Raw genomic sequence first — 11085 nt, 5'->3', positions numbered from 1 at the left:
TAGCGATAGTCACTGACCCACTTGCTGCCCGCGCTCCTAGATGGATCTAGCGTCTCCATCAGACCCCGGCTCAAAGACATGCTTCACTGGCTTCATGGAGCACTTCCCCAACAACCCACGCGTCTTCGGGCTGGAATATCGTCTGACCAGGGGACACCCGCTCGGGAGGGCGAATCCATTCCCTTCTGCCCTCATCGACGCTATCGCCGGCTACCGCTATCTGGTGCAGGACGTCGGGTTCGAGCCGCAGAATATCCTGCTGAGCGGTGATTCCGCGGGCGGGAACCTTGCGTTTGTGCTCGCGTACTACCTCGCGACATACCAGCTCCCGAATCTACCAAATGCGGGCGGATTGCTCCTCCTGTCGCCTACGGTGGACTGGGCGAATACCCACACAGGCGCGCGGTCGTCGATGGTGCGACACTCGCGCACAGACTATGTTGGGCCGATCTTCGATTCTGGGTACACGAAGGATGCGTTGGTGGGTGACCTGCCCGCGGAGACGGCATCGAGCGTGTGGATCTCGCCTGCGTCGTTGAAGACGAAGGTGTCGACGGGAATGTTCTCGCAGATTCCGCGTACATGCATTGTGGTTGGCGGAGAGGAGATGACGCTGGATCCTGTGGTGACGCTGCGGGACCGGCTGCAAGCGGACATGGGGAAGGAGGCGGTGACATACATCGAAGCGGTCGATTGCACGCACGACTTCCTGACGATGGGATGGCACGAGCCTGAGAGGACCAATGTATTGCGTGAGGTTGCGGTGTGGGTGGACAGGCTCTGGTCATCGGTGTAATGAGCTAGGCGTGGCTACGTTCGCTTGTCGTTTAGATCTGTTCCTCACCATCCCTTTTCGCATCAGCGTCACAATCCCTCATAGGCTTTCATGGGTTTGGCTGTGATTTCCTGTCCTTAGTGATTGGATTGAGTTCACAGCGGTAGTGCAGGCGAATAGGCCATGTCATTATGTGCGTAAGTCATAAAACCCATTAGGCCAATATTCTGGAGCGAGAAGTACTTGAGACAATTGACGAAGGGTCATTCATTGTACTGCACGATGCCCGGGTTCACTTTGACGAGACAAGCTACGTCTCGTCGATGTAGTTTCTAGTAACGACCATCTATGACCGCCCTCTTGAGCATGTGCAAACTGTGCTATCATACTTGACTCAAAACCGCGCTCTCAGCGAGCGCAAGGTCCAGCCACCAGTCACTATCACAGTAATATAGTGGACAAGAATGGAATGCTTACGCCGGAGATTCACGCCCCTTGCAACAATACAAGCTGCCGTGCCATGTGTATCATGACGACTGATACCTTTGGATACCAACTGATCTATCCTGCGCAGTTTGGACTCATAATTTACCCAACTAAGCCGTTGTTCGCAGGCCCCATCCCCGCCCGAAGTTCAACTATTACACCGTGGGTAACGGGCTCAATAGATATTATGATATAGAATAACCTGGAATGGTGCACCTTCTGCCGCCATTGAGTCAACCATGACCTGAGTCCGGCAGAACTCCTAATTGGAACCCCATCCACCTTCAAATATGCATATGGCGGATGTAAGCAGACACTCCATGACGGTGGATAACTCGATGGATAGATTGTATGAGAACGAAATCCCTTTTGAGATATCGGATCTTCGTACTTCGTAAACACCATGTGTAGACTTTCCATATAGTAAGACTCTGTATCACGAAAGCATCACTCGCCCCTCTCGAAGAAATCCTAGCTGCAGTGATGTATGGTGCGCAAATAGAAGAATTTCAAGGCGCACTCGAGTGTGCTTGAATGAACTTGTGATGCACCTGGATAATGTTTTAGAGACGCCCCTGGAGATGGACAGGTGCGCCATGAGAAGTGTCCATTGGGTGCTCAGCTCCCTCGCCGAAGCGCACTCTGAGGGGGTCCAGACGTGAACCCACATGCCTCAGGGCACAAGTATCCCTCCAACTTCGACGGGTAATGCTTCTGCTAGAGCTTATGTCTAGAGAGTCTGACATGTGAACTTAAGTAGTTGTCTGGCCGCAAGTGTACATCCACCTAGTATTGTGAAGCATCAGAAGGTGTCCCATGTGCAGCACAGTATCTGCACATTGAGTTGATCAAGCATGAGAACTACGACCGCTGCCGTGGGAGCCAAGATAGTAGACCCGGTGCTTCTACGAGGAGATGGGACAACTACTGATGAATGCACGGAGACTGAAGTATCTTCTCAAGACAAAGATAGAAAGCTGTTCGAAAAAACATAACATGTATCATTTACTCAGAGCATTGATCAGGCAAGGTACACTCCAGTCTGAGTTGGTTGTACGAAGGTACGAAAACCTGTCGCCCAAGATAGAAGTAGGAAGTTTGAAGTACTAGCGCGTCTAAGCGCCATGATACCGGCGGCAATATACCATCCGGCCCTTCTCAGTCCATCATGCGACATTGTGGACTCGTCGGACCAGTTTGCAGCGTACGCAAGTATTACTGTACAATCAATCATTCAGCCCGTTCAACGAGGAGATGTAAAAACCTTCAATGTCCGTGGATAGTGAGGTATGCTGTGATTTCAACATAGTTCGGAGTGACCTCGACATTCGAATTACAAGCCTACCCAAGGCTAGTATATCCACATGGGCCAACTCCCGGCGCTTCTTCGAAGCCGATGTGGAGTCTCTTGTTGTTTCGCCTGAGACATTACGCGAAGGGTCCACACGAATCCTGCTACACATGTTACCTGGTACTTGGGCTCTGTATCTATGATTGATGGTTGGATCCATACCTCGTCTAGCCCCCAAATCGGCATATATGAAACTTCAATCATATGGAAGTTTTGATAGAGATACGATCGAGGAAGCCTGGACACAAGTCAGTCCTGATGCATTTCAAAAGTAAAACGTAAGACATGCCATTTAAAGCACACTTTAGCATGTCATCAGCCGGCGTATGAACAGAAAATGCCTGCCGCCCCCACCAGTCGTGATATCACAAGGCCAGGAATATACACGGTAGCCCATCCGTGTTGAACCCGCTTTCGGCACTCCACATCCATTTTCTGGGTCCTCATAATCAACATTTCGAAACTTAGGGCGCTGATGAAGAACTCTTATATAACGTGTCAAGAGTCGGTATCTCTCAGTAGCCACCCTTTCTCAATCAGGCACTCTACGTCTGTACAGCAGCCGACAGTTGTGAGTGAACCCTGGAGTGACCCTTTCATGGCAATGATTGCTGGGCTAATGTTGGAATGAAAGGTGAAGTCTTACTGCATTTATGATGCAAGCAACGTTCAGCCTATGCCACACGGAGAGCTACAAACCTGAAGTCGAATGTACTACAGTACGTCGCTCGCCTATGCTTGGGTACTTGATCTGACACTGCCTGGCAATATCAAGGGCGACCTGGCCAGTGTATCACGGCGGGGCATCCAGTGGTTCGTCTCGGACATGGGGCTGGACATAGTGCCCCATGTCCGTGATCTCGAACTTGAGGCACGAGTGGCCCAGGAGACGGCATGCTGGCCTCAAAGAAGCACCCTGCAACCTCACATTGCGACAGGCATATTCATTGCGAGCACTACCTACCGCAAGAACAGCATAGATTCCAAGGTGTCAATTGCCCTCTATACTGCCATAGCCGTCGCCATGGACGACCCGAGAATTATTGAGTCTCTTAGCTCAGGAACATATCACTACTCCCTCTGCGCAGGCACCATACCGGAATCACCCGACTTGCTAGCGGAACTGAGCAAAGTGCTAGCGGCAATGTGGGAGCACTTTCCGCGTTTCGGAGCTAGTTGCATCCTGACGTCGACACTTCAATTCATGAACATGACACTACTTGGGAATGAGATAGGCGACTATCGTCTGAAACATGATGCGCTTCCCTTCGTCGAATATCGGCGCATTATGGACGGTCTCCCTGAGGTTTACTTCTCCTTCATCTGGGAAAAGCGCCACTTCCCCGATGTCACGGTTTGGATGCAAGCCATTCCGTACGTTGATATTACACCACCTCAGCCGTTTTCTAATATTCTCTGTAAGGATGCTATGAAGTTTATCAACTTTGGCAAGTATGTCGGCCTTTATCGTACCCGAATGGAACCCTATTGATCACTTTCTTAGCGACATCTTATCTTTCTACAAGGAAGAATCCGCTGGAGAGACAGCAAACTACATTCACGATCGTGCGCGGTACACAGGACAGTCCATCGAGGTGACGCTAATGGACCTTGTGAAGGAGACGACCGCATTAGCCAATCGAGTTCGGCAAATGTTGGGGGAGGGAGCCGCCACGGATGCTTGGGACAGCTTCACTCAGGGGTACCTTCAATTTCACACCAGCAATCCGCGATACCGTCTACGTGAGATTCTATGACTAGTTCGTCTAGGTATTGCGACCTTTATCTGCACTTTGTAACAACCCCATCGAAGTTATTGCTTTGCCAAACTGCTGTTGTATTCCAATATGTCCTGAGATACGCTTGTGTGTTATATAAGTAACAAATTGAGGAGCCAGTCGCCTGTAGCTATAACTAGCACATCGTCCCGATATCTGCGTTACGATCAAATCATACACGAATATGAGCATCTTACATCCGCATATAAGGCGACGAATCCGGCGATGTCTTTAATGGCGCACAAGTCCGGATCGAAGTGACATACTAGTAGAACCGTGCCACAAAATGAGCATCACCGGCATCGTGTACATTTCTATGGGCTACATTCCGTGACTACTCATGCAAGTGCCCGGCTAGCATCAGAGACGCTAGCTCAGATGAACGCGGATAGATCTTGCATCTGAATTCCGCAGGAGGGCTGTGGGCGGGCGTGAGTATTCGTCGTACATATAGTTAACAACAAAAGTGACCTCACCTAGTGAGGCCCGGACGGAAATGAACAGCAGGTGTGATCTCGCCACCATCCGCATTGTATGCTTTCTCGATATCGAAGATCGCAATGATGTGCGTAATTGCTGACCAGATCGCGTCTTCGGCAAAGTACCTTCCTGGACAGATGCTGCAGCAGACGCATGGTGAGCGGGACATGCTCCACGCCGCGAAGTGTCTTTACCGTCTCCCAAAGCCGAACACGTAGTTACGAGAATCAGATAACACGTCGACATTCGCGTCCAGGTCCTCAAATCGCTCAGGGCGAAACGACTCTGCATCGCGATAGAATTCGGCGGAGCGGGACATTTGCCTATGCTCCGATAGCGTTATAGTACAATTGCACGCATTGGCGACTGCACACGTACCATATATTCGCGAAAACCATTGAACCTTCAGGAATGTGGAAGTCTCTGTACTCATCGCGCGACTGCAGGTGATGAGGCAGTCCTGTGGGATCCATGTTAGCGTCTTACTCATTCGCATGTGCTATGACTCTACCCAGAGGCAATGGCGGATTCCAGCTGGCATCCTGAAGAGTAAGATATACGATCGGCGGTCTTGACACTGTCACATACCGATATAGTTCTTGAATGATGCAGTTAACATACGGCAATGAGCCTCTATGCTCGAGCGTAGGCAGATTATTTATGCCGACAATGTGTTCAATCTCGTCGCGAGCCTTGACATACACGCGGGGGTGCAGTACCATGGCCAATATGAACGTCGACAGGACAATGGACGTCTGGAAATATGTCAGAACGGCAGGAAACCCCGGGTGTGTATTCACCGTATCAACTCCCGCTTTCGAGGAGTATGTGAACAGTGGGGAAGCTACCATAAACATAAGCACATTACCAGAGTATACAGACGCACCGACGCCCTTGATGTCGTCTTCATCGTCCGCTAGTGAGCCGTTCCTCACAGACTCGCGATACAGAGCTGCGATGAGACAATCACATACTTCTTCGTTGTTGTCCTACCAAACGTCAAGACGTCGTCGATGTAGGTCAAGGAGTATAATGCACCACTTGACGTTTGATGATATTGTACGGATCATCGAACAAACGACGGGTTGACTGTCGAACCTGTCGTGCCTCCCCAAGGGACGCAGCGCCAGGCAACCAGTCCGGGACATACTGTACTGTCAATGGCATGAGAATGGCACCTATCCTGAAGCGGGAGTGCTCACGGAAAGGAAAGAAATCGATCAACGAGCCGGCAGATTCTCCTGCCTTGGCAGTGACGTGAATTGCGAACTCTGCCATCCCGAAGTGTTCGTCCTCCATAGACTGTATCGGTTGCCCGTAGAGCGACGTCATGACCAAAGACGCAGGGAATCTACGCATTACTCAGCATGCGGTATCTCGGACCAAGAGATTTGGGGCACACCTCCTGAGATGTATCAGAAACATCTCGGGCGACACCATCAGATTCTGCACTAGAACCATGCATTCCCGCTTTAGGAGCGTCCTATGCCCGACGAGTGATGTGCGTTCCCCGTAAGCAGTTTGGATCCACTTTCGGTGCTTGCGCCATCTATCGCCATAACACATGAACGGGGTGGCTGGATCCCAGCCTAGTCTGCGAGGCACCCCGTATCAGCATGCATCAAGGTTCAGCGCCCACGCCTCTCACATCTTCTTCATGAAAAGAAGCGAAGGTCTGTCCGAGTATTTGGAGCTCCTCTTAGCCAACAGGTCTTGTGCCACCTTGACAGAGTTCAAAACGATGGCTGGTGTGTGGAAGAGCTTGATATAGATGATGTCTCCTGACAGAACAACAACGTTCAGGGACATATGCCGAGCCGAGATGTTCCACTTTACCGTATTTCTGGCCCCATTCGCCAAACGTTCGAGACTGGTACTCCATCGGTATCTGCAGCACATTTCCCACGAAGAGCAGTCGCCTGGGACCCGGTGGTAACCCAGATGAAAGACGGAAAAACACCCAACAGTAGTCCGAAGCGTTGACGAGGATGATGCACAGCATCGAAATGAGGCCAAATACCAAGGTCAGATATCCAGGTTCCATCGTGGCCGAAGGTCGAAGAAGTGCAGCTGCACTCGGAGTATGACACACTGTAATCGACCCTTTATAGATGGCCTTGAGCCGGCCCCTTGGGACACCGATGTATGCAGTGTGGCTATAGATCATCTAACCCGGGATCTAGATTTCAAGTAATATCGGAAGGCTCTGATGGTCTCAAGAAAGTTCGAAGTGGGCTTGACTTGAGACTGGATGCCTTTCCCCAGAGGTCTGGACGAGATTGCAGCATAGAATCAACCTGTAAATCTTGTCGGCAAGGCCGCTGATCTGGGCTGCAAAACCTTGTTTTCGAGCTCCGCTCTTTTCTCGTTGGCTCACAATCGGTCTGCTTACCTTATCTGATGATATTTGGTCTACCGCGTGAAGGACTGCGTCGCTCCCATTCAATGTTCAGAGGCATTCATAAGCTTGAGTTCGACAAGACAACGAAACAAGAACGACTTCTGGCATAGTACCATCTGACATAGTAAGTATACAATGTCTGATCAAAGCAATTATGCTAAAGTCCAATTACGGCTTTGAAGGCTGTATCACTACCAAGCTTCTCAGACGTAATTTGTCGATTTTCCCATTGCTACGTCAGTGAAACGAAACGTAAGCATACACGATCATCGCCTTCTGTTAAACTTACGTGGTGAGCGGCATTACAGACAGCGCGTGATATTTGCACGGCACAGCGTAATACGGCTGTGAGGCAACAACAGTCGTGCGTATCTCTTCGGTAGGAACACATGTAGGGCTGTAGAACGCCCAAAGGTCTTGTCCTATCAGCAGTGCGCAAGCAGATTCGATGCCTGGACATGCACGAACGGCGGCAGTCACGCCATCCAGCTCTACGCGAAACCCCTATAATGTTCGTGAAACACATTGTGGACCACCAGATTTACACGCGTATACCTTGATTTTAACCTGGTCGTCAACTCGTCCGAGATGGATTAATTGGCCCCCTTCCTGGAGCTTGCCGATGTCTCCTGTGTTGTACATCATTCCCCTGTGGCATAAGATTGTTCGTCGAAATGATCAGACGCGGAATGATGTCTCACACACGCACCCCTGCACTAAAAAAGGATCGCGAAGAAACTTATCCCTTGTAAGATCTGGGCGATTGAGATAACCCATGCACACGCCGCGTCCGCCTGCCCACATTATGCCAGGCATACCGCGTGGAACAGGGCGCATCTCGGCATCGAGGATATATACAGCATTGTTCGGAGTTGGGCTGCCGATCGAGTTAGGCGCGCCAGGCGTATGTCGGTGCATAGTGTTCACGATGGTCGTCTGCAAAAGAACATGGACCACAACCGACGACAGTAACATAAACCACATACCTCTGTGGGTCCACAGCAGTTGTGGAACATCGCGCGCTGCGCCCATCGGTCGGCAAGGCTCTGGGGGCACGGCTCTCCCGCCGTCGCAACGACACGAATGTTTGGATAGTCTGCGGGGTCGTGCTGTTCCAAGATGGACGGCGTGCTAATCACGACATCCACCGTCTTCAGGACGTTGATCCAATCCTGCCGGTGGGGCCCGCGGAGGTGCAGTGTCCCGCCGTTCATGAGACATCCCAGGATCTCCCAAGCGCACATATCGAATGCGACGTTGAGCAGCTGCGAGACTCGGGTTCCGGGGCGGATGCCTAGGTTTCCCGGGGAGAGGCAAAGCACTGGGAGATGCTTGTGTTAGAGCCCAGCGCGTCCGGAAAGAATGAAGCAGCTCACAGTTGCACACATTTGAGTGGCTCACGATCACGCCTTTGGGCCGACCAGTCGTTCCTTAAGAGGTCCTATCAGGAATATATTAAGAGCAGATGCACTAATCGTGACTCACCAGAGGTATAGATGATATAGGCGCTATCGTGGGGAAGGACAGCCACAGGAACTAACGTCGCAAACGGAGATTCTGAGATAGATAACTCCGCAATCAAGTCTTCGAGGCAGACGTGGCGCGTCAGGATGCGTGGCGCGCGAGGCATGTAGCGCTTTGAGACGAGGGTGAAGGTCGGCTGCGCGTCTTGCGTGATGGATGCAAGTGCGTCGTCTGTCACAACGCATCCGTCTAAAGGCACGTATGCGGCACCCGCGCGCAGTACGGCAAGAATGGCGACAATTTGTGCAATGGAGCGCTCAATCAACAGAAAAACGCGGGCACCTTGACCGACACCGTTGGAGCGCAGCCAAGCGGACAGCCTTCCTGAGAGGCGCTCCAGCTCGCGGTATGTCATGGAGTCGCCACCATGATCGACAATAGCGACAAGCTCAGTGGGCATCCCTACGTGAGCAAGAAATGCGTCGTGAATGGTGTCATATGGGACAGCAGCAGAAGAGCCGAATACAACGCTGGCGTCACGAACGTCTTCCGTGGCCTGAAGCCGATATGCTGGAGTAACGAGGGGGAAGGCGACTGAGAGACTACTTTCTGCGCTCCGGTCTCTGATTTCACGAGTAGGAGGTTTGGGCGCGGAGAGCCATAGCGAGTAGAGACATTGCAGGACGTCCAGGAAGCCTCTGAGGTCGTGAGCATTGACTGCAAAGAAGTCTTTGGGATGAGGCATTTCGACTCCAGTGGCGGGTTCAAGGGGCACTTTGGAACTTCAGTCTGAGGAATGGGACCCAAGCAGTGGAGGCACCGAAAAATGAAGATCAACACAAGAGGTATTACATATATCCTTCGGAGCCTTGTCATCACCTACAGCATAATCGGCACCTCACTGAACCCCACATTCAAGATCATATCACGAGTCACAAGCGCATTCAAGATGGCTGTGAGACATGAGGTTTTGCCATCTGACAAATGGCTGTAGGAAAGCACCAGGCTCCCAACTCCGGTGGTGCTGATGCTGACAGTCGCATATGTCCAATCTCCCGCGAGGCGAGATATGACAGACCATGACAGACCAGATACACAGACCATGACAGACCAGATACACAGTTAAGCAGGGATAAACACACCCGAGCGGGTGGTAATGACACTCAGGCTATCAGACCGTGGGAAGGTTTTGATCATTCAGCGCTGCTGATGTCTGTTTACCAGATATGGAATTCCAAAACCTTGTGGCGTCGTTCCCGGGCGTTTCTGGCTGAATCTTCTGCGCTGCAGCTTTGCTCATGATCCGAATATGGCGACAGGTGGAGGTTCCATTCGCAAGCAGCAACGTCTGGCTCCCACACCGGGTGTCCATCGTTGATTGCCATGCGGACGGGTCGGAGGAAGTAGGTCGTGCCCGCATACAGTTCGGGTTATTACTATTACTTGTCAAAGCGCCCTTCGCCATCGAAAAACAGACCGATATCCGAGGTATGGCGCATGCCTTTCCGACTGTTGAGTATCATCACTATCATACATTCGTGATAGATGGAAGGACGAGGCCCCCGTGCTCGTCCGCCAGTTCAGTGTCATGCTGTCTCATGCGATTGAAGTCCCAGGCCGTTCACCACCCCATCATCGTCCCCCTCTCGAATCCCGGCCCCCTGTCTGAGTGCAACTGAGGCGCCACCGCCATCACATAGTGGAACATTGCACTGCCTGGGCGTTTCTCTCACCCAGGAATAACAATCAAGGGCCGCGAGAATTAAAGGAAGATAGAAGCACAAGAAATACAGTTTTCGGTGTCCTTGTTTGGGAATTCGTGCTCCACAAGTAAATACCCCCAAACTTTGTACAGGGACTACGCAACGAGACTCGTCGGACACTCTCCACGAGCTACCATGGCATTCGCGTTCCGCTGCCAGCCTCTGAAGGGCCTCTACATGCTGGGCAGCATCCTCGTCCTGCTCTTCATCCGCCTTCCTGTTTGGACAATCCTCGGCCTCGTCCCGTCGTGGCGCCCCCTCCCCACATGGTCTCTCGGCCGCTCCCTCATCGTCCAGGCATTCCAGGCATACGTCGGCATCCTCTTCAACACCGCCATCGACGCTCCTGCACGCCCTCGCGAGAACGCCCCCGACGCCGTCAAATCCGGGCTGGTCTGGATTGACCCCACTCCGGACCTCATCGTGGGCGAGGTCCGCGACTTTGCAAACGCTAATCGTGTCCAGGCCGAGAAGGTCCCTGGCTACTGGCATGGCTCCAGGGCGTCGGATGGCACTGCCGGCCAGCGTGCCTCGCCTGGCGAGAAGGTCGTCTATCACTTCCCCGGTATGTCACGATGCCCGTCCAG

At 52.0% G+C, this 11085-nt stretch overlaps 5 protein-coding genes across 5 annotated transcripts in view; 3 read left to right on the top strand and 2 right to left on the bottom strand.

Moving 5' to 3' along the window:
* The window catches only part of POSPLADRAFT_1184908 (hypothetical protein), a gene marked incomplete at its 5' end in the record, with an annotated part of 1643 nt that extends 741 nt beyond the window's left edge, over positions 1–902 (top strand). The window contains one exon of the mRNA XM_024489110.1: positions 51–902. Within this exon, the coding sequence (XP_024335335.1) occupies positions 51–796 (746 nt within the window). The 3' untranslated portion in view covers positions 797–902. The remainder of the gene's footprint in view (positions 1–50) is intronic.
* A 2366-nt stretch (positions 903–3268) lies between these two features.
* POSPLADRAFT_1049326 (hypothetical protein) lies at positions 3269–4369 on the top strand (the record flags this gene model as incomplete). The annotated part of the gene is made up of 3 exons (XM_024479717.1): positions 3269–3331; positions 3388–4064; positions 4117–4369. 3 exons carry the CDS (start codon positions 3269–3271, stop codon positions 4367–4369), a joined length of 993 nt encoding a protein of 330 aa, XP_024335334.1.
* Positions 4370–4724: 355 nt separating this feature from the next.
* On the bottom strand, positions 4725–6914 carry POSPLADRAFT_1152453 (hypothetical protein; the record flags this gene model as incomplete). The annotated part of the gene is made up of 13 exons (XM_024486656.1): positions 4725–4809; positions 4867–5010; positions 5065–5193; positions 5249–5330; positions 5382–5404; positions 5459–5625; positions 5671–5684; positions 5739–5859; positions 5909–6024; positions 6073–6221; positions 6273–6464; positions 6519–6651; positions 6707–6914. The coding sequence occupies 13 exons, from the start codon at positions 6912–6914 to the stop codon at positions 4725–4727; spliced, it is 1563 nt and encodes a 520-aa protein (XP_024335333.1).
* A 642-nt stretch (positions 6915–7556) lies between these two features.
* On the bottom strand, positions 7557–9480 carry POSPLADRAFT_1152531 (hypothetical protein; the record flags this gene model as incomplete). Its single annotated transcript, XM_024486664.1, has 7 exons — positions 7557–7775; positions 7827–7920; positions 7981–8148; positions 8286–8592; positions 8648–8701; positions 8757–8841; positions 8995–9480. 7 exons carry the CDS (start codon positions 9478–9480, stop codon positions 7557–7559), a joined length of 1413 nt encoding a protein of 470 aa, XP_024335332.1.
* Positions 9481–10675: 1195 nt separating this feature from the next.
* POSPLADRAFT_1153300 (hypothetical protein) overlaps positions 10676–11085 on the top strand; it is a gene marked incomplete at both ends in the record, with an annotated part of 1546 nt that continues 1136 nt past the window's right edge. The window contains one exon of the mRNA XM_024486733.1: positions 10676–11044. Coding sequence (XP_024335331.1) covers positions 10676–11044 — 369 coding nt within the window. The remainder of the gene's footprint in view (positions 11045–11085) is intronic.

This window comes from Postia placenta, assembly GCF_002117355.1.
Source record: "Postia placenta MAD-698-R-SB12 unplaced genomic scaffold POSPLAscaffold_14, whole genome shotgun sequence".
Lineage (NCBI taxonomy): Eukaryota > Fungi > Basidiomycota > Agaricomycetes > Polyporales > Adustoporiaceae > Rhodonia > Rhodonia placenta.
The sequence above is the reverse complement of the archived record's forward strand: the minus strand, read 5'-3'. Positions and strand labels throughout refer to the sequence as shown.